The sequence below is a fragment of the Carcharodon carcharias genome, chromosome 10 (genome assembly GCF_017639515.1).
Source record: "Carcharodon carcharias isolate sCarCar2 chromosome 10, sCarCar2.pri, whole genome shotgun sequence".
Taxonomy (NCBI): domain Eukaryota; kingdom Metazoa; phylum Chordata; class Chondrichthyes; order Lamniformes; family Lamnidae; genus Carcharodon; species Carcharodon carcharias.
Genome location: NC_054476.1, coordinates 159,900,485 through 159,923,052, shown reverse-complemented (window position 1 = coordinate 159,923,052; position 22,568 = coordinate 159,900,485). Strand labels below are relative to the sequence as shown.

Genomic DNA, 22,568 nt, shown 5'->3' with positions numbered 1-22,568 from the left:
TAGGTTTGAACACCACCTTTCCTTTATCAGGTTTTTTGCTTATCCAAATACTTTCTTCAACTTCCTTAGCACAAGTAAAACAGCAGAAAACGTTCACCACCTCCAAGGGTCAGTTATAAAGTGTATATGGCATGCAATAAAATGAATAAGTGTACAAAGTGCTGAGAGAGGGGGAGTAGAACAAGTTTGATTTTTTTTTTAGGAGGAATGATCAAAGCTAAATTGAACGTACTAAGTTTGCAGTCAGAGTGAGAGCTATTCTAATACCAATTAAGATTAGCAAGTATATTACTGAGCTTGATTTTAAGCAAGTCATCATAAAGGCACTGACAACGGTCAATCTGGCATCCACGACACATATTCTGGATTTAAGATTAATGGTCAACCATATTACTAATGAAATGTAGACTATGTGGAATACAATATTTCCTGTAAATCTGAAGAGCGAGGTAAAGCAGTGGCTAGAGCTGTGGACAGTGGTAAAATCTGACAAAGCTGTATAAAATGAAAAGAATGAGTTATTGGAGACATCAATCATGGCTACAAAACTGCATTTAAATCTGGTAGGAATTTCAGGATCTTATACATTGTTACAGGCACGTCATATGCCCATGAAGTTTATTGGGAGATGGACACTGCACCTTCACAAAATGGACTCGAGAGTCAGGTGACTTCTTTGTAGTTTCTGTATAGACAGGGGCAGGCATGTCTTAACATGTCTTTGGGAAGTTACTTAAAATACAAATGACTGACTACCCACCACCATTTCAATGGAAGAGATTTAAAATGACAATGGCTGCTAGACTTGCCAGCCCCATGAAGATGGGATTTCAAATAAAGTCATTCAGGAAGATAATCATAGCTGGTATGCTGATGGGATGTCAAAGATTCCCCCATTGTGTGTCAATTACATCAGCTTCAACCCATTGTATAGTCAACAGAATACATCAGTACTGTCATCCAATGACTGAAACTGGTTGGAGGGACAGCCAATACCTTATTCATTCACAAGGGCAGCCCAGCAGGTCAGTCTGGGATATGACGCCTAGAGGGAAGCCATCTCTCAGCCAGCACAAGGGAATATCCTGCCTCAAAAGTCACCTTAGACAGAAAAGAAAGGCTTATTTGTTTTACCTGCAAGACTATATTTATTCACTTTAGGAGCCTGGCCACAATTTCATCTAAGACAACCAAAAACTTCCAACCTCCATTGTTTCCAGTGGACCAAGAGAGAATATTTCAGGCCTGCAATGTTTCAACCGTCATCTTAAGGACTGTGTAAAAAAGTGACCTGCTTCTTTTAACTGTTAGTAATCTAACAACACTAAAAGTCAGAGCACTAGAAAGAGGGAAAACACACCTTCTCTAAAATACATTGCTGTCACGGTCAGTCAAGAGGTGAGAAAAGGGGGAAAATTATTCCACGTCTCTCCCTGTCCATAACAATATAAAAGGCAAAACACCAGTAAGCAGGATCACTTAGGATTCTAATTTATTAACAAATTACATACACAGTCAGAGCTCCTCTGTACAATGCAGAAAATGCACATTAGCAGAGAACTGAAGATTATTTTACAAGATTATTAAAATCTACATTAACAAAATTTCCAGAAGCATTTGAAGAAGCAAGGCGGAGGTGTTAGAAGGAGAGGAGAGAGAAAAGAAGGGCAGTAAGACAAGAGGGAAAGATCTGAGAAATGAATAGGTTTTTGACATCAAAAGCTTTGAATAGATAAACAAAAAACACAGCAGCTGTGAGAGCTCCAGCTTAGGGCACAACTGCACCTTTTATGTGGATCAACTCAACTGTGTGGTAAACAAAATTATAGCTATTCAACTGAGCAATCTGTATTCAAATAATCCAATTAGCCAGTCAATTTTTGCTTGCCAGTGTGTCAAGTTAATTCATAAAAGATGCCATGGTAAATAGATCATAGCCTATATCCAAAAAACAGTGTAACGTACAAAAAAAGTGTTTTTTTTCTGAACACTATTGGAATGATTCATATTTCCAAGCATCGAGTTTTGTACCTGCATGAATTCTAAACCACAACATTCAAATCGGTTACCTCAATCTGAGGAATAGAAACAGACTCTTCCTCTTAAGTAGGAGTGACAGTGTGTCGTATTCTCTTGAAATCATTAAGGAGGCCACAGTTAGTGGTTTGTGAATAAACGTATAGTGATTTAAACGAATAATGGGGTAAAGGGCAAAATTGCAGCCTTACTGCAAAATATCTGAAAAAAAATTGCAAGATAAGTATTCTTCATTCACAGTGGTGCTGGTTTTTAAGCACAGATATTTCAAAATTTTATGGTTTCTTTCTTTTTAAAAGTAGGCTTTGGCAATTGTATTTTTGCAGAGAAATCCAAAAATTTCAATATATTTCACCCATATTTATTAAAAAGAGAAGTGAAATTACTTGGTTTAGGTGGGAGGTGGTTTCAGCAGCTTATTCCAATGCATTGACACAGTTTACCAATAGCACAGTACAAGTTAATATAAATGAGCACTGTACATTCATGTGCACATACTTAAGAAATTAGCCCAAACGGTTAAGCACAAGGCTGCACATACATGCACAAATAGTGTGCATGGCCACATGACAACTGTTTGGAAATTCGCCAGATAACTAAAGCTTTGGGAGACTTGCTGAACAATTCAAAACTTATGATTGCATGGATGTCTAGATACATTTATTTAATGAAAAACTAATTTCTTGCTTTTGTTTTCTCTAAGTCTTCTTCACATTTCCAAGAAAATGGGTAAGTTTGATATCTGCTCCCAGGTCTCAGCCAAGGCTGATCTGTAACCAAATCAAGTGGAGATGAATTTAGAACCATTCATTAGGGTAAAACAGAAAATGCTGGAAATATTCAGCAGCTCATACAGCATTTTGGCGAGCAAAACAGAGCCGAAATTTCAGGTTGATGACTATTCATCGGATCTGGCTCTGATGAAAGGTCATCGACCTGAAACCTTAACTCTGCCTCTCTCTCCACAGATGCTGTCTGAGCTGCTGAGTATTTCCAGCATTTTCTGTTTTTATTTCAGATTTCCAGTATCCACGATATTTTGCTTTTGCATTCTTTTGGGTACTTCTCTCTGAAGAGACCAGAAACTGGACAGGTGATGAAATCGCAAGGAGCAAACCCACGTCTTATCACAGTGTGACACAGCACACTGATATATAAATGAACTGCAGGATCATTGTGTATGAAAGTATTTTTATATACATATTATATATGCTCTTGAAAATGCATAAATGCATGTATCCAATATATATGATTCAAAGAACAGTTTTTTTTAAAATCTGACTTTATAATTGCTTATACATGAGACAGTAACTTACTATCTGGATAATGGAGGAAGAGGAAGGAAAGAGGCGGAAACAGACTACATTCTAATGCATCCTTTCACAAAATGGTAATGTGCTGTACTTCAAAATTATATATTCCAAGAGCATAGTTAAATAAAAAAAATCTGAGGTTTAACATTTGAGCATAAACCAATCACACAATGTGGCCCGAAGGAATACTCTTTTATAGCATTCCAGTGTAACCTAAATCCATCACAAGAGCAATCCAGCCAATATATGCAGGTTGAGTCCACAAGTTCCCCTCTCTCTCCCCAGTGCTTTGCAGCTTTGGAAACATTTTATGCAGCTGTTTCATCAGTGAAAAGCGTACAGTAGCAATAAGATAGTACAAATGCCAATAACACCTCCCAAAATTAATGTGTCCCTGCGTTTCCTCAAATTTATCCTCTGAACCAGGTTGTTAATAGCTGGAAATCGATCTGGAGTTGTTGTTAAAGAATCTAAAATTATTTTAATAAATTGAATACAAAATAATGTTATAACGTTGAACAATAATGAGGTATTACACAAAGTTTGTAGCTTCCCTTCCCCAACTCAACTTATCTCCTTTTCTAAAAGCATAGATCCCTTGATGGGGTATAAGCTCCATGAATGCAAAGCATTCTCTGATGTGATTGTGCTTCATATATGAGATTGGATGTTTAAGTGCTGACAGCTTTTCAACTGCATGAGCATCACCATTAAGTCCAATTATATCCTCGCTGATACTCTATGTTGATCCTTCAGGTCAGAAGCAAGAATCCTGGCTTGTTTTTATCTTTCTAATAGAGATCACTGAGGCCAACTGATGTTCTCCTATGGGCACCGGACCTGAGATTAACTAACTGTTGAGACCGGAGACTGGACTGCAAACCTTACTGGTTTGTAAGGCATAACTATTTATTTCAGAGAATAATTTGGATGGATCACCTCTGAACTGATTGCAGATTCACTTTAAAAATAATAATCCAGACATACACTGCAATTTATTTGAAGCTGGAGCTAATTTCACTGCTCCCTCCTAAATACACCTGCCATGATTAAACACACTAACATTTAACGCGATTTGAAGGCCAGCCAGTGCTTTCAGAAGGTGGACATGTTCCCATGGCTTCAACCTCAGCTTTTCTCTACCCGACGGGCAAACTATGTGGTGAACTTGTACAGTCAGTAGCAATTGCTAAAGTACCTTGCACTAATGTGCTGCTCCAGGCCAAAGGAATCTCCCCTCACAGCTGTCTGAGCTTGTAAAGAGCATAATTCTGTGCCATTTAGGGGACAGTTAAGAGCTAATCACATTGCCAAGGGGCTGGAATTATATACAGGCCAGACCAGGTAAGGGCTGCAGATTTCCTTCCCCTAAAAGGACACTCACAAACTAGATGGGTTTTTAACTATCCAGTCTTTTCACAGTTACCATTACTGCTAGCAGCTTTTGCATCCAGATTTAATTAACTGAATTTAAATTCCCCAACAGCCATGGTGGGATTTGAACTTGAGTCTTCAGAGTTTTAGTCCAAAACTCTGGATTACTAAGTAGTCCGATAACAAAACCACTGTGTGACCATACTCTCAGAGAAATGTGCCATGGATTGACAACAAGTAACACTTAAGTACTTACCGCAGAAAACTTTAAAAAAATCATGTGTGTTAGTCTCATTGATAGAATAGTTATGGTATTTTAACATCTACAGTCAAAAGTCTACAACATTGGAACACTGTACATAAAATTGTGACTTGCCATAATCCTCACTTACAGCTTTCATGCAAAGTTTTACATAATTTTCTGCATATGAAAGATTCAAACTTCTGAAAATTGATACTTTGTGAAACATTGACTACAACTTGCCCATTATTTTGCACTGAATGTATGTAATTCACTGTGTTCAACAAAAATGAACAGTTCTTACAAAACTAAAATGCAGTAATTTGACGTATCACTGTTATCCTGTGGAAGAGTTTAACAAAGGTTAGACAGAATGCTTCATCCAAGGATATTGAAACTCCAGGCAGACTGCACTAAGCAAGCCAGTCCACCAGGCTGTTTCCCCAAATTCTAGCTTCCAATTTATTCTTTACCCAGATATAACATGGGAGACTTTTTAAAAAAGGATACTGGCCAAGGAGTTCACTTTGCTTTGTAATGACTTCAGCATTCCTCGTTGTGATGTCACATTTTCTTTTGTTGCCATGGCGATACTAAAGAAAGAAAACACATCATATCATTGCTAAGAATAGTTTGCTTAGCTTGCTGCAATTTCCAAGCTGAACAGACAGAAAATCAAAATGTACACCGCAGTCTGCTTCTTTGATGAATGTGACACACACTAGTGCACGGGGTATTCCCACAGCTGTCCGCTTTTCCAATTTCTTCCAATTAATCTTCATCCTTCTTCCTCTTTACTTACCTCTCAGCCTCTGCACCAGTATAACAAATGTGCAGACTTGGCACTTCTTTTTCTACATTCACAATCTAAATTTAACCATGTTTAAAATCCAATGAGACCAGTAATCCAACTAGGATAAGGCTGGAAAATTCTATACACCAGTTAGCCTTGGCTAAGTTACTTTCTAAGCAATCAGAGCTGGATTACTAAGCATTTTTTCAACTTGTAACAGTGATGTATTTCCTACCCTATGCCTAAAGGTTTGTGACTTCTCTGTGTCTTCTTGCCTCATCTGTTCCTTTGCGGCCTGTTATACCCCTTGTTGGGGCCTCAACTATTCACTGTATTTATTTACAACTTAGGTGATGAGACGGAAAGCCATGTATCTAAATTTATCGATGATGCAAAGATAGGCACCATTATAAGCAGTACAGATGGAAGCACAGATTACAAAGACATTGATAGGTGAAGTGAATGGGCAAAGCTGGAGCAAATGGATTGCAATGTAAACAAACGTGAGGGCACCCACTTTGGACCTAAGAAAGATTACATGGGGTACCTACGAAATGTTAAAAAAACTAGAAAAAGTGGCGACCCAAAGAGATTTAGGGGCCCAAGTACCTAGATCATAAAATTGTCATAAACAGGTTCAAAGGCAAATGGAATACTGGCCTTTACATCTAGAGGGCTAGAATACAATGGAATTGATCACAAGAAATAGGTGGAGTACACCAGGAGTAGAAGTTATCTTTCAACTGCACAAAGTCCTGGTTAGATTGCACCTGGAGTACTGTGAGCTGTTCGATGTACCACACCTTAAGATGGATGAGAGCCTGTAAATTTATTAGAATGATACCTGGTCTTCAAGTTTTAAATTATGACGAGAGATTACATAAACTAGGCTTCTAGTTCCTGGAATTTAGAAGGTTAAAGGGTGATCTGATTGAAGTTTAAATTATTAAGAGGAATGGTCAGGGTAGATAAAACTTTTCGTGGTTAAGGAGGGAGTTGAGGACAAGGGGGATTGGTCTAAAAATTAGAACCATTCCTTTCAGGAGTGAAATTAAGAAACACTTTTACGTTAAGTAGTGCAATTTAATTCAGCTATCATAAATCAAAGTACATTAGAGCAAAGTATAATGTCTGAAACCATAAAGGAGCTGGGCCTTTCAGCCAGCAGAGGATAGAAAACCAAATGGCAAAGGAAATGTCTTGGCAGCATACTCTGCCTGGAATCTGTTATCTATCAGATTGTCACCGGCCTGTCTGCCACATCATACGCTTGCAATGGCCTCTGCATGTAGCTCCACGACATCCTGTCCCTCGTCAGCCCCATCCTGTTCACCGTCCTCATCGTTGGAGGAAACATCTTGATCCTCCATGTCTTCCTCAATCAAGACATCCCCCCTTTGTAGCGAGGTTGTGCAGGGTGCAGCAGACAATGACGATCTGAGACACACACTGTGGTGAGTATTGAGAGAGCCCCGCCTGAGTGGTCCAAATGTCTGAACCTCACCTTTAGGAGGGCTATCGTCTGCTCAATCGTGGACCTTATGGAGGTATGTGCGGCATTGTACCTCTCCTCAGCAACACTCTGTGGGTGGTGAACTGGCATCTTCTGGGGGGTATCCCTTGTCCCCATGGAGCCAGTCCTGCAATCGCCAAGGTTCTTCAAAAATCTGTGACACCTGGGAGTGTGTCCGAATGTGGGTGTTGAGAGAGCTTCCTGGGAACCATGCACAAACATACAGGTTTTACCTTTTGTGATCTCATAACAGCTGCACGTGCGGAGTTGGAACTTTTCCAATTGATGAATGTTGCCAGGGAACTCTCAAGACCTTATGTCTGCAGTCAATATCTCTTTGCACTTGCAGGAAATCTGAGATTGCTGCAAAACTCAACGGTCTTGCAGCCTGGCTTTTGGTATCCAGGTGGAATTGCACACATTCGTGCGCCATCCTGAAGAGGGCATCTGTCACCTCCCGTTTGCACTTGTGTCGCTGATTGGGAGATGTCGCACAGGTCAAGTGAAGCCCTGGAAGGAGCCACTGGCGAAGAATTTTAAGGTGGAGGTGACCTTTAATACCATTGCCTCCAAGTCCTTGTGGACGCAGGTCATCATGGAGAAACTGACAGATGTGCTCAGTCACGTTCTGGGACATTCTAAAGCACCTCCGGCATTGCGTTGACTCACCTGTTGATAGTTGCAATGCCTTCGATATACCAGTGGTCAGACCAATACTCGTTGTTTCACTGGCCCTTGGTTGCCAGCTTCCTGATCTTCTTGAGGTCCCACTGCCTGTTGCTGCTCAGACCACTGCTTCTCCTGGCCCCCTGCCAACCTTCGACAGGCCCTCCATCTCCTCATCTGGATGAGAGCCATGGTTGCCTGGCGCTTGCATCATCTAGGCCTCAGTGGATCTGTGAATGACTTGAGAATCAATCTACTGAGCATATTCCATTCAGGTTTGCCTCCAGCTCAGAGTCACAAAGCCAGTGCTAAGCCCTGTACCTGGCTTCTGTCTAGACATCCCTGCCCCACCCCTTCCAGGTGAAGGACATCCTGGAGGAAGAGATCACTGTTTCTCCCATTCATACATGATTGCGCAGAGAAATTGCTCTTTTACTGGGGTGATGACAGCCATGTGCAAGAACCCCCCCCTCAGACACTATTCAGCTTGCCTCCATTACTCTCCACAGAGAGACTATTGCCGGGGCAGTATAGAAAGACCTACCGCTTGTCAGCCATGACCATTCACCCGAGAGGCTGGAGGTTTGGAGTTGGGAGTTTGCTGCCATCCACCAGCTGTGCCACTTGAGGCATCTACCTCCCTCCCACCCTGCCTCTGACAGCAGGAGGTGGAAAATCGCACAGAATGAGTGGCAGCTCCAGACCTTGTTGGGGTCTCGATGTTATGAGACCCATGAGTCAGGGAGCAAATCTGCTGCTGTGTGGGCTTCACCATGGAGAGGAGAACAGAACTGAGCTTGCTTGTCATCCAGTTGCCTCATGATTATTAGGGTGTCCCTTTAGTTGGCCTATCTTTCTCACTTTGAACTCCATCCACTTCGAGGGATTGCAGTTTCAGAGCGATAGCGTTGCATAGCTGAGAATCCCAAAATGGTGCGTGTGACATTCGAGACTCACTCCACCACCTTCCAGCCTCCCCTGTCATCCACCAACTTCCCCATCACACTTTAGCCACCCAATGTAACCATTCCTCTATCACCTTTGAAACTCCCCCATCACTCTCCACGTGCCTTCTTTGCCCTCTGAGCCCACACCAGTTACCAATCCCATGCCCAGCCTGATCCCTCCCATTATCCGAGCCACCCATTTCATCCATTTCCGTGAAACCCACCCATCAAACCTTCAGATACCTGACTATCACCCTGGACCTGTCACCCTACTACATCCCACACCCCTCCAACTATGACTGTTCCCTCTGCTGGCCAGTACCCTTACTTCAATGCCCAAGACCCCAACATCGACAGCACTGACCCCACCCTCCATGACCAACTCTCTACCACCATCCCTGCCCAGGAATCCCTTTCCCCATCCAACTACAGGACGCCCAGACCCAACAAGCAAGGTCCTTCTCTCCATCCCATGTGAAGCACAGAATCTCAGAATTTTAATGGCACAGAGGGAGGCCATTCAGCCCAAGCTGTCTACACTGGCTCCCCAAATGAGCATTATGACCTCGTGCCATTTCCCTGTACCTCTGCACATTGTTTCTATTCAAATCTAACACCCTCTCGAATGCCTTGTTTGAACCTGCCTCCACCACAATTCCAGGCAGTGCATTCCAGACCCAAACAACTCGCTGTGTGAAATTTTTTTTCTCATGTCACATTTGCTTCTTTTGCAAATCACTTTAAATCTGTGCCCTCTCATTCTTGACCCTTTTATGAGCAGGTACAACTTCTCCCTATTTACTCTGTCTACCCCCTTCATGATTTTGAACATCTCTATCAAATCTCCTCTAAGCCTTCTTTTCTCCAAGAACAGTCCCAACCTCTCCAACTTATCTTCATCCCTAGAACCATTCTTGTAAACTCTCTTTAGTGTGTTCACATCCTTCCTATAACTTGGCACCCAGAACTATACACAATGCTCCAGGTGAGGTCTAATGAGTGTCTTATATAAATTCAACATAATCTCTTTGATCTTACACTCTAGGACCCTATTAATAATAGGATACTATATGCTTTATCAACTGCTCTCTCGACCTGTCCTGCCACCTTCAATGATCTATGCACATATACACCCAAGTTTTTCTGCTCCTGCACCCCATTTCAAGTTTCACCTCTTATTTTATATTTTCTGTCCATGTTCTTCCTGCCAAAATGCTTCACCTCATACTTCTCAGCATTGAACTTCATCTGCCACCTATCTGCCCACTCCACCAGCTTGCCTATGTCCTTTTGAAGTTCTACACTGTCCTCCTTGCAGTTTACAACACTCCCAAACTTTGTATCATCTGCAAATTTCGAAATTGATCCCTGCACACCAAGATACAGATAATTACCATATATCAGGAAAAGCAAAGGTCCCAATATGACCCCCGGGGAACTCTACTACAAACCTTCCTCCAACCCGATAAATATCCATTGACCATTAGCCTCTGCTTCCTATTTTTCAGCCAATTTTGTATTCATGTTGCTACTGTCCCTTTTATTCCATGAGCAATAACTTTTCTCACAAGTCTGTTGTGTGGCACTGTATCAAATGCCTTTTGAAAGTCCATGTACACCACATTAACAGCATTACCCTCATTGACTTTTTCTGTTACCTCTTCAAAAAACTCCAGCAAGTTAGTTAAACACGATTTCCCCTTTAGAACTCCATGCTGTCACTTCCTTCTCAACCCATATTTTTCCATGTGACTACTAATTCTATCCCAAATAATTGTTTCTAGAATCTTGCCCACCACTGAAGTTAAACTGACTGAATTGTAATTGCTGGGCTTATCTTTACAACCATTTTTTTGAATAAGGGCATAATGTTTGTAATTCTCCAGTCCTCTGGCACCTCCCCTGAATCTAGGGAAGACTGAAAAATTATGGCCAGTTCCCCTGTAATTTCTACGCTCACTTCCTTCAATATCCTTGGATGCATCTTGTCTGCTCCCGGTGCTTGTCAACTATAAGTACTGAAAGTCTGTTCAACACTTCCTCCTTATCAACTTTGAACCCTTCTAGTGACAGAGTTTCCTCGTCTGTCACCATGGCCCGGGTAGCACCTACCTCCTTGGTAAGGATGGGTGCAAAGTATTATTTAATACCTCAGCCATAGCCCCTTGTCTGTGTGCAAATTCCCTTTTAGGTCCTTCCCTGCCCTGGACAGAGTCTCTCTTCCCTTCCTTGGACAGGCCCCCTCACTTCCACCCTTGGTCTGCCTCCCGTGTCCAGCCTAAGCTCCACCTTTCGAACCCCTTCCAGCCTTAGCCTGTCTTCTGTGTCCAGCCTCTGCTCCACCCTTCCACCCTACCCCTTTCCCCGCCCCCCCGAGCCTGCCTTCTCATGTCAAGCCTTTGTGTAGCTTGGCCTACCAGCACCCAATCAGAGTCAAGAGGCTGAGACCTCGGAGTGATCCCCAAGCAGGCCAAAGTAGTGTCCACTCACTTCAAAGTCCCGGAAGAAATCAAGCATGCCAGGCACATAGTCATAAATTCTAATTTCTCATTGACGGGGAACTTAATTTGGAGGGGAAACCTAATTCTGGCGAGGTAGCCTCTTAATGAGTATGCATGATATGCTAATGCATGCAAAAGGGCTTCCCAACATTCATTGGGAAGCTCAGCCTGCCTTTAAAGTCCCGAGAGCTTAATTCCTAAAGTTCATCTTCGCCCTTGGGAAACGGATCTCTGGCCTCACACCCAAAGTCCCGCTGCAGGTGGGCCTGGAAGATTCCGGCAACAAAGTTGGGTTGCAGATCAGCCATGATCTTACTGAATGGCAGAAGAGGCTTGAGGGGGTAAATTGCCTACTCCTGTTCCGACACTGTTGTCAGAGGATTTAAAGTAAGATCTTTAAATTTTGAAGGGGTGTGTGTGTGTGTGTGTGTGTGTGTGTGTGTGTGTGTGTGTGTGTGTGTGTCAGAATGAGCTTTTGTGGGGTGTACTTTCTTCTCCCATGAAGTTACCACCATTAGTCATTCAATTGTGGACAGATGCTAGACAAAGATCAGGTAATCTCGTCCTCTCCATGTAGGGAGAGCAAGAATTGAAAGGACAGTCACAGATGTTCCTGATGACTGATTATACAGCTGCATAGTAGACGCCTAGGAGGATTTTGTCTGCTTGTCACTATAGCATGGATGGTGAGTCTTCCTCTCCCAGATTTCAGGGCAAACTGTGTCCCTTATCTGTTCATTTTTCAACAATATTTACGATTTGCTGCATTAATAAAAATAAAAGCACAAAGAGCACTTTGTATTACTTTCACAAATCATTTATTACCCAAGCACACAATGCTGCAAACTGACTTCATAGATTGCAAACACAGCAACTCTTCAAAACTGATATTGTGCTTTAAGTGCACGGATCATGAAATCATCCCTCAACAATTATGTTTCATATTGTTACAGTGCACATACCACACACTGAGCATTTTTATTTATAAAATATGCTCTGCCATATTTAATTGCAATTTTTTTCATTCATTGGTGGGATGTGGGCGTCACTGGCTGGGCCAGCATTTATTGCCCATTCCTAATTGCCCTTGAGAAGGTGGTGGTGAGCTGCCTTCTTAAACTGCTGCAGTCCTTGTGGTGTGGTACACCCACGGTGCTGTTAGAGAAGGAGTTCCAGGATTTTGACCCAGCAACAGTGAAGGAACGGCGATTTATTTCCACGTCAGGATGGTGAGTGGCTTGGAGGGGAACTTCCAGATGGTGGTGTTCCCATCTACTGCTGCCTTTGTCTTTCTAGATGGTAGTGGTCGTGGGTTTGGAAGGTGCTGTCTAAGGAGGTTTGGTAAGTTTCTGCAGTGCATCTTGTAGATGACGCACACTGCTGTCATTGTTCATTGGTGGTGGAGGGAGTGAATGTTTGTGGAAGGGGTGCCAATCAAGCAGGCTGCTTTGTCCTGGGTGTAAATGATAAAATATTGAAATTGATTATAATATATGATAATCATAGACATGACCAATCACTCTTTACACTTCTAAATCAGGAATAGCTGAACTGCTTTTTAGGCAATCGAAAGAGAAATTTCTTGATTCTGACACACAAAAATTATGATCCCGAAAACCAGAAAAAATAAGTTGTGTTTAGGCTTTTTCTAAAAACAATAAAAATGATTTAGATTAGATTAGAGGGGTAACCAAAAGTAAAATTAAAAAGAAAATACATTAGAGAGAATGGAGAAAGGGTGAGGATGGTGAGCATGTGTTTAAAATGCAATATTTTATATTTATTCTTCTAAGATGAGGTTAATACTACAGAAAGATACTGATGTGTATGTATCACCATGACATTGTCAGTTTCAGCTTTGCATGAGTGGAAAACTTAAAAGGGACCTGGCTGAGGAATTCCTTTAGATCTGGCAACACTTACACAGAAATACACAGAAGTTACACATAGAAACAGGATATTTAGCCCAATCAGTCTATATTGGTGTTTACCTTCCACATAAACAAATAATTACAATCAACTAATAGTTAACCACTCAGTTCCCATATGCCTTTAATTTCTTCATCTACCTGGCCAATGGAATCTTGAATGCTGACAAATTACACCATGATCACTAAACACGGAAGTGAATCCCCAGTCTCTCAATTTTGCTCTAAATATCCTTCCTGGCCCCTCAGCTATTCGAAACAATCTGCTTCTATCTACCCATTAGTTCATTTTTACAATATCTCAGGAAACAATCAATTGTTTTAATTGGTAATTTTCAAATGAGAATATGTGCTGCTGATTTTAATCAATCTTTAATAGACCAAATCCATTTGAATTTAGACTTAAATTAATTTAGAAAAAGAAACACTAAAATAGCCCAATGACTTTGGTAATGAACTGTGAATGTCCATATGCACTTAACTTTCGAACTACTTGTTTGATGGCATGCACAAAGTTATTCAAGAACAAAATCCATCTTCCTGATGTAACTAATTCATCATAAGCCCTCCCAGTAACACCAAACATGGCCTCCTTTTTGTTAACTTAAAACTTAAGAGAGAGTTCTGCCTATAAAATTCTTAAACTAAAATATGCAATTTTCTCAGAAATGTTCCACTATAGTGTGTTAATATTAACAACCCTTTATTATTTCTCCAGTTAAACTTTTAACTATGTCCAGGCTCCTTAACTAACTGCTGTCTTTCAAGATAACACACACCATTGTTTCCTTTTCAAGTGATTCATGCTATAAATGGTGCCAGGAATCCCCAACATAGTTTTCCCAAGTGTTTGCAACCAAAAATTAAAAGTCAGCCTGTCCATAAGACATAGGAGCAGAAATTAGGCCATTCGGCCCATCGAGTCTGCTCCGCCATTAATTATGGCTGATAAGTTTCTCAACCCCATTCTCCCGCCTTCTACCAGTAACCTTTGATCCCCCTACCAATCAAGAACCTATCCATCTCGGTCTTAAATATACTCAATGACCTGGCCTCCACAGCCTTGTGTGGCAATAAATTCCATAGATTTACCACTCTCTGGCTAAAGAAGTTTCTCCTCATCTCCGTTCTAAAAGGTCTTCCCTTTACCCTGAGGCTGTGCCCTCGGGTCCTAGTCTCTCCTACTAATGAAAACATCTTCCCCACGTCCACTCTATCCAGGCCTTTCAGTATTCTGTAAGTTTCAATCAGATCCCCCCTCATCCTTCTAAACTCCATCGAGTATTGACCCAGAGTCCTCAAACGTTCCTCATATGTTAAGCCTTTCATTCCTGGGATTGTTCTTGTGAACCTCCTCTGGACCCTCTCCAGGGTCAGCACATCCTTCCTGAGATACGGGGCCCAAAATTGCTCACAATATTCTAAATGTGGTCTGACCAGAGCCTTATAAAGCCTCAACAGCAAATCCCTGCTTTTATATTCTAGTCCTTTCGAAATAAATGCTAACATTGCATTTGCCTTCCTAACTACCGACTCAACCTGCAAGTTAACCTTAAGAGAATCCTGGACTAGGACTCCCAAGTCCCTTTGCACTCCAGATTTCTGAATTCTCTCCCCATTTAGAAAATAGTCTATGTCTCTATTCTTCCTACCAAAGTGCATGACCTCACACTTCCCCACATTGTATTCCATCTGCCATTTCTTTGCCCATTCTCCTAACCTGTCCAAATCCTTCTGCAGCCTCCCCGCCTCCTCAATACTACCTGTCCCGCCACCTATCTTTGTATAAGCTGCAAACTTAGCCAGGATGCCCTCAGTTCCTTCATCCAGATCATTAATGTATAAAGTGAAAAGTTGTGGTCCCAATACTGACCCCTGCGGAACTCCACTAGTCACTGGCTGCCATCCTGAGAAGGACCCCCTTATCCCCACTCTCTGCCTCCTGCCAGACAGCCAATCTTCTATTCATGCTAGTACCTTGCCTCTAAAACCATGGGCTCTTATCTTACTGAACAGCCTCCTGTGCAGCACCTTGTCAAAGGCCTTCTGGAAGTAGATAACATCTATTGACTCTCCTTTGTCTAACCTACTCGTTATCCTCAAAGAATTCTAACAGATTTGTCAGGCATGACCTCCCCTTGATGAAAGCATGCTGACTCTGCCCTATTTTACAATGCACTTCCAAGTATTCTGAAATCTCATCCTTAATAATGGACTCTAAAATCTTACCAACGACCGAGGTCAGGCTAATCGGCCTGTAATTTCCCGTCTTTTGCCTCACTCCCTTCTTAAACAGGGGGGTCACATTAGCGATTTTCCAGTCTACCGGGACCCTCCCTGACTCCAGTGATTCCTGAAAGATCATCACTAACACCTCCACCGTCTCTTCAGCTATCTCCTTCAGAACTCTGGGGTGTAATCCATCTGGCCCAGGTGATTTATCCACCTTCAGACCTTTCAGTTTTCCTAGCACCTTCTCCTTGGTAATGGCCACCATACTCACCCCTGCCCCCCGACTCTCTTGAACTTTGGGGATGTTACTCGTGTCTTCCACCATGAAAACTGATGCAAAGTACCTATTCAGTTCCTCCGCCATTTCTTTGTTCAAAGAACAAAGAACAAAGAAAAGTACAGCACAGGAACAGGCCCTTTGGCCCTCCATGCCTGCACCGATCATATTGCCCGTTAACTAAAACATTTTGCACTTCTGGGATCCTTTTCCCTCTATTCCCATCCTATTCATGTATTGGTCAAGCTGCCTCTTAAACACCACTATCGTAACTGCTTCCACTACCTCCTCTGGCAGAGAATTCCAGACACTCACTATCCTCTGTGTAAAAAACTTGCCCCGCACATCTCCCCTATAGTTTTCTCCTCTCACCTTAAATCTATGTCCCCTAGTAACTGACTCTTCCACCCTGGGAAAAAGCTTCTGACTATCCACTCTGTCCATGCCACTCATAATTTTGTAAACTTCTGTCAAGTCGCCCCTCAATCTCCGTCGCTCTAGTGAGAACAATCCAAGTTTCTCCAATCTCTCCTCATAGCTAATAATCCCCACTACTACTTCTCCAGCGTCATTTTCCAGCGGTCCAATATCCACTTTTGCCTCTCTCTTACCCTTTATATATCTAAAAAAAACCCTTGCAATCTTCTTTTATATTACTGGCTAGTTTACCATCATATTTAATCTTCTCCCTCCTTATTTCTTTTTTAGTTGTCCTCTGTTGGTCTTTGTAGGCTTCCCAATCCCCTGGTTTCCCACTGCTCTTCGCCGCATTGTCTGCTTTCTCTTTAGCTATTGTGCTGTCCCTGAATTCCCTTGTCAGCCATGGTTGCCTCGTCCTCCCTTTAGTATGCTTCTTCTTCCGAGGGATTAATTTTTGCTGTGTCTCCCAAATTACTCCAAGAAACTCTTGCCATTGCTGTTCCACTATCTGTCCTGCTAGGCTCATCTCCCAGTCAATTCTGGCCAACTCCTCCCTCATGCCTCTGTAGTTGCCTTTATTCAACTGTAACATCGTTACATCTGATTCCAGCTTTTTCCTCTCAAATTGCAGGGTAAATTCTATCATTTTATGGTCACTTCCTCCTAAGGGTTCCTTCACCTTAAGCTCCCTTAGCAAATCTGCCTCATTACACATCACTAAATCTAGAATTGCCTGTTCCCTAGTGGGTTCCACCACAAGCTGCTCCAAAAAGCCATCTCGTAGACATTCTACAAATTCCTTTTATTGGGATCCACTACCAACCTGATTTTCCCAGTCTACCTGCATACTGAAATCCCCCATGATCACTGTAACCTTGCCTTTCTTACATGCCTTTTCTATCTCCTGGTGTATCTTGTGCCCCACATCCTGACTACTGTTCGGAGGCCTGTACATTTTTTTTACCTTTGTGGTTCCTCAACTCTACCCACACAGATTCTACATCATCTGATCCTACATCATTTCTTGCTATCGATTTAATTTAATTTCTTCCTAACAAAGAAACCCCATCCCCTCTGCCAACCTGCCTATCTTTTCGATAGGATGTACATCCTTGGATATTTAGCTCCCAGTCCTGATCTCCTTGCAGCCATGTCTCAGTGATGCCCACCACATCATACCTGCCAATTTCAACCTGTGCCACAAGCTCTTTTACCTTATTTCGTAAAGTGTGTGCATTCAGATGCAAAACCTTCAGTCCTGCATTTCCCGTCCCCTTTCTCATTGTCATCCTTTTATCCAATGTGCTTGAAGTTAGATTCCTAGCCCTTTCCAAACACTGCCCTATTTTGTGTTCTGGGGACTTTAATAGCCTCTCCTGGGCTCTCCTTTCTTTTCAGTTTTTTCATAATTTTCCATGAAGTTTAATCCACCTCCCCGCCCCCCATACGCTAACCTGCTGCTTTGTTTCCCATTAGTCATTCTTCTTGGAGTTTTACCCTTCCCTCCCCCCCCACTTTCTAGTTTAAAGTACTGTTGATCACCCTATTTACCCTTTTTGCTGAAACATTGGTCCCAGATCGGTTCAGGTGGAGACCGTCCCAACGGTACAGATCCCTCCTGTTCCAATGCTGATGCCAGTGCCCCATTAAATGGAACCCCTCTTTCCCGCACCACTCCTTTAGCCACGTGTTTACTTCCCTTATTCTCACGTCCCTATGCCAATTTGCACTTGTCTCGGGTAGTAATCCGGAGATTATAACCTTTGAGGACCTTTCCTGAGCTTCCATATACACATTTCTGTTAAGTGTCAGGTTATAAAGTTTATCATAAAATACAACACAGCCCATAGCCTCGACAGTCGTTACTGGATTGAAAATAACTCAGTGTGCTTAAATGGGAAGGAATTTTCAGAATTTCTCCACATATTTGCTGCTAAGAATCTCAGGCAGACAGCAAATTGCACTACAACAAATGGTTAAGAAGTATTGTCTCAGCATGCTGGTCCTGTGGAAACTGCCTCAGCACACTGTAGAGCTGTTTCTGAAGCAAAGAAAAAAATCCTGCAGGGTAGGAAGAATTAATCAGGGTGGGAGGTGTGGAGTACAAACACTGCCACAGACCAGTTCAGCAGTGTGGCCTTTTTCTGTGCTATAACCCAGGTCATTCTGTGCAAAAAAAAAATAGATTTGCAGGGAAAGATGGGCATAGCTTTGGGAGTCAATAACACCTAAGAAGATAGAGAGGTCTAGATGGGTCAGAAGTTTGCAAGATCAGGGGGTCAAGAGTGAAGAGTAAAGAGAAGGGCTGAAAGGGAGAGAGAAGATTGTTAAATTGAATTGCACATTTTTCCCCTGGTTCAGTGCACTAAGTGCATGTTTCAAATTGTTGACTACCTTTCAAAATAACATTTTTTAAATGATTTATATCCATGTTTTAAAACAAAGAGCATATTGTGTTGAGCAGTAAATCATCCAGTCACAAGGTAAGCAATTATTGGAGGATTGACAAATAGCCACCTAACAGTTTTAAATTTTGTTCAAAGATTCACTGATGCCATTCATTTTTTAGCTAAAGGGTATTCTTTGATATTGCGTAGCCCTGACAACATATATTCCTCACTTTATACATACATATTCATTCAGACATCAATCTCTTCAGTTATCAGCTGGTCACCCAATGCCACCTTACCTATCATCAAAACAAAATCTTGACTGTCAAGTGCAACTTTCATGCATATGTTCTGATTTTGAAGCCTTATCAAGAGAAAAGTGCTCAAAAGATGACAATGGAAAAAGATCTGCTAAATTGATTTCTGACATTCAAACTCAAAAATGATAATCTGTTCATTAGAAATCAGTGCTGCACTACAAAATTTGGGTCAAATCAATTTGCTTGAAAATGTGTAAGTGGTGAAGAGAAACCACTCTCACTTGCATAGAATCATAGAATGGTTACAGCACAGGAGGCCATTCAGCCCATCGAGTCTGTGCCAGCTCTCTGCAACAACAATTTAGTTGGTTCCGGGCCCCAACATTTTCGCCGCAGCCCTGAAAATCATTTCTCTTCACGTGCTTATCCATTTTCCTTTTGAAAGCCATGATTAAATCTGCCTCCACCACCCTCTCAGACAGTGCTTGTTATGTTAAGGGTTTACCTCATGTCATCTTTGGTACTTTTGTCAACCACTTTACATTTGCATCCTCTGGTTCTTGACCCTTCTGTCAATGAGAATCTACTACTTCAATCTATTCTGTCTAGGCCCCCTCATGATTTTGACCATTTCTATCCAATCTCCTCTTAAGCTTCTCTTCCCTAAGGAGAGTGACTCCAGCTTCTTCAATTTCTCCATATAATTGAAGTCCTTTCTCCCGGAACCATTTTCAGAAATCTTTTCAGCACCCACTGTAAGCCTTCACAACTGTTACATAAGAAATAACAGGAGTAGATCAAGTGGCTCGTTGTTCCTGTTCTGCCACACAACATGATTATGGTTGACCATCTGCCTCAGTTCCACTTACCTGCCTACTCCCCATATCCCTCAATTTTCTGAGACCGAAATTCTGCCTATCTCAGCTTCAAATATATTAAACAAAGGAGCATCCACAACCCTCTGGGGTAGAGAGTTCCAAAGATTCCCAATTCTTTGAGTGAAGAAATTTCTCTTCCTCTCAGTTCCAAATGATAGGCCCCTTATCTTGAGGCTGTGCCGCTGTGTTCTGGATTCCCTAGTCAGGGGAAACAATCTGTGTCTACCCCATCAAGCCCCTGCAGAATCAGGTATGCTTCTTATAAACAATAACTGTTAAGGCAGTTTCTGTGCTTCAAAAGCTGAATGCATAAAAAATGTTGCAGGAAAGATGACCACAAATTTGGAAGACTTTGAAAAGGAGAGAGAGGTTGAAGATGGGTTAGTAGTTTGCAAGGTCAGAGAGTCAAGAATGAAGGCTAAAGAGAAAAGACAAGGTGATATTCTAAATTTATGACTGGGATCTCAAATTACAGAATCTTTTTACTGCAACAAAGACTCAGCTTAACATCCCATCCTAAAGACTGCACTTCCAAAAGTGCACCACTCCCTCAGTACTGTATTAATATGTCAGCCTAAATGATGTGCTCAAGTTCTGAAGCGGGCTTTAATCTACAATCTCCTGACTCAAATCAATTGCTAGCATCTGTAACAACTGGACTTAGAGATGTGATAGAAACTTTTGCTGTAGTAGCTAAACCAGGCTTCACTGCTTGTATTATCATTGCCTCCATGTCTTTACCATTAATAAACATTTCAAAGCAATGCATTCAACTGAAGAATGTCACTTTTTGGCATGGAACCTACGGATGTAACACAGAACTGTTAGAACTAAAATCCTACAATAGAAACATTTGTTGAAATGCAACTTTATCCTCTCCGCATTATGTTGGGGATAACTGTGATTCATGACGTAAAAAATAGGAGTGGTAGGCCATTCAGCTCCTCAAGATGCTGATCTGCCCCAGGTCTCAACTTCTCTTTTGTGCCAGCTCCTCATAGCCCTCAACTCCCCAAAATTTCAAAAATCTATCTACCTCCTCTTTAAATACTTTCAATGATCTAGCCTCCACAACTCCCTAGGGTAAAAAATTCCAGACATTCACCACCCTCAGAGAAGAAATTCCTTCGCATCTCAGTTTTAAATGAGTGTCCCCTTATTCTGTAACTATGTTCACTAGTTCGAGATACCCCCACTGGTGGAAGCATCTTCTCAACATCTACCCTGTCAAGACCCCTCAGAATCTTGTACGTTTCAATAAGATCACATCATTCTTCTAAACTCTAATGAATAAAGGCCTAAATTGTTTAGCCGTTCTTGATAAGTGAACCCCTTCATCCCAGCAATCAGTCTAGTGAATCTCTTTTGAATGACCTCCAATGATAGTATATCCTTTCTTGAATACTGGGACCAAAACTGTACACAGTTCTCCAGTTGTAGGCTCAACAACACCCTGTACAGTTGTAACAAGAATTCCCTAATTTTAAACTCCAACCCCCTAGCAAGACAGGCCAAAATTCCATTTGCCTTCTTAATTACTTGCTGCACCTGCATAATAACTTTTTGTGTTTCATGCAGAACACCCAGATTCCTCTGGGGTGCACTCTTTTGGAGTCTCTCTCCATTTAAATAATAGTCTGCCTTTTGATCCTCTCTACCAAAGTGCATGACCTCTCACTCTCCTACACGGAGCTCCATCTGCCAAGTTTTTGCCTATTCGAGTGTGCAGTTAGCATTTGAAAGATCAGGCATGCTCTTAGCCAACACTGAAAATGCGTAATTACCGAACTAGGCAACATTTCAGCTGTACTTAGGCAACTAGTGAATTTGTAAAAATATCTTAAACATCTCTTTTTAAGATGTTTCTAAATAGATCACCCAATACTAGAGGGATTGATGCAGCTCATGGATAACTTATCTATATTTTATATAAGCAGTGGCAAGTCCAAAGGAACACTTTTATATAAACAACTAGTATTTACATAGCACCATTTATGTACAAGGATGTTCTAAGTTAGGATACATTTGATCCCTTGACATTCTTGTGATTTTCCTAAATCAAATCATTTAAATTCACCCTGCAGAAAAACTCTAGAAATAGGGGCAGGTTTCAGGATCATCAATTTTAAGACAGGAATGTAAGCTAACTTCTTCCTTTAGCAAGTGTTTGACATAATGGAGGGATCCATCCCTATAGTATCTTGGAGTTAATTGAGGCATCTTTATCTAGGCGATCTATAATCTTTTCAAAAATAAGGTCATCATACCCTTGGCAAAAGTGTGATAATTGTCACGCAGAGATTGTTCAATGTTATCTTGTTCATCAATCTTTGCTTCAAAGTAAGATACCTGGACATGGGTGTTATGTAAGACAAATAATTACAAATTCTTTAAGTCCTTTGCTAAAATGTAATGAAATTCCCCTCCTCACATGGTTAATGTTCATCCCATGTGTCAGAAGCTACGAGATTTGGAACAACAATATCTTATTATAAATGAAACGCTGTGATCACTTCTGAAACTGTTTTAGAATGAGATCTAATCATGGCACATCGGGTACACTGGATGACAATCAAATTTGTAGCTCCCCTTATTCTAGCCAAAACCACCAGCACCCACAATTCCATTTTCAAGCAAGAAACTCAAATTCACAAAAATATAAAACATTCAAAAGGAGATTATATAAACTCTTATGCATCATCAGATATAAACTCATGACAAGAGTTCGAGCAGTATAAACAGCCAAGCCTCTTTCATGAAATGGGATAGCAGTGATATGAATGTTCAGAGAATATAGT

General features: G+C 41.5%; 1 protein-coding gene across 3 annotated transcripts in view; it reads right to left on the bottom strand.

The window, feature by feature from the left end:
* Nucleotides 1–1,475: 1,475 nt before the first annotated feature.
* The window catches only part of gosr1 (golgi SNAP receptor complex member 1), a 119,147-nt gene continuing 98,054 nt past the window's right edge, over nucleotides 1,476–22,568 (bottom strand). For all 3 annotated transcript variants that reach the window (XM_041198009.1, XM_041198008.1, XM_041198010.1), the window contains exons 8-9: nucleotides 5,476–5,558; nucleotides 1,476–3,799 (exon numbers count right to left, since the gene is read on the bottom strand). In XM_041198009.1, the coding sequence (XP_041053943.1) occupies nucleotides 3,675–3,799; nucleotides 5,476–5,558 (208 nt within the window). In that variant the 3' untranslated portion in view covers nucleotides 1,476–3,674. The remainder of the gene's footprint in view (nucleotides 3,800–5,475; nucleotides 5,559–22,568) is intronic.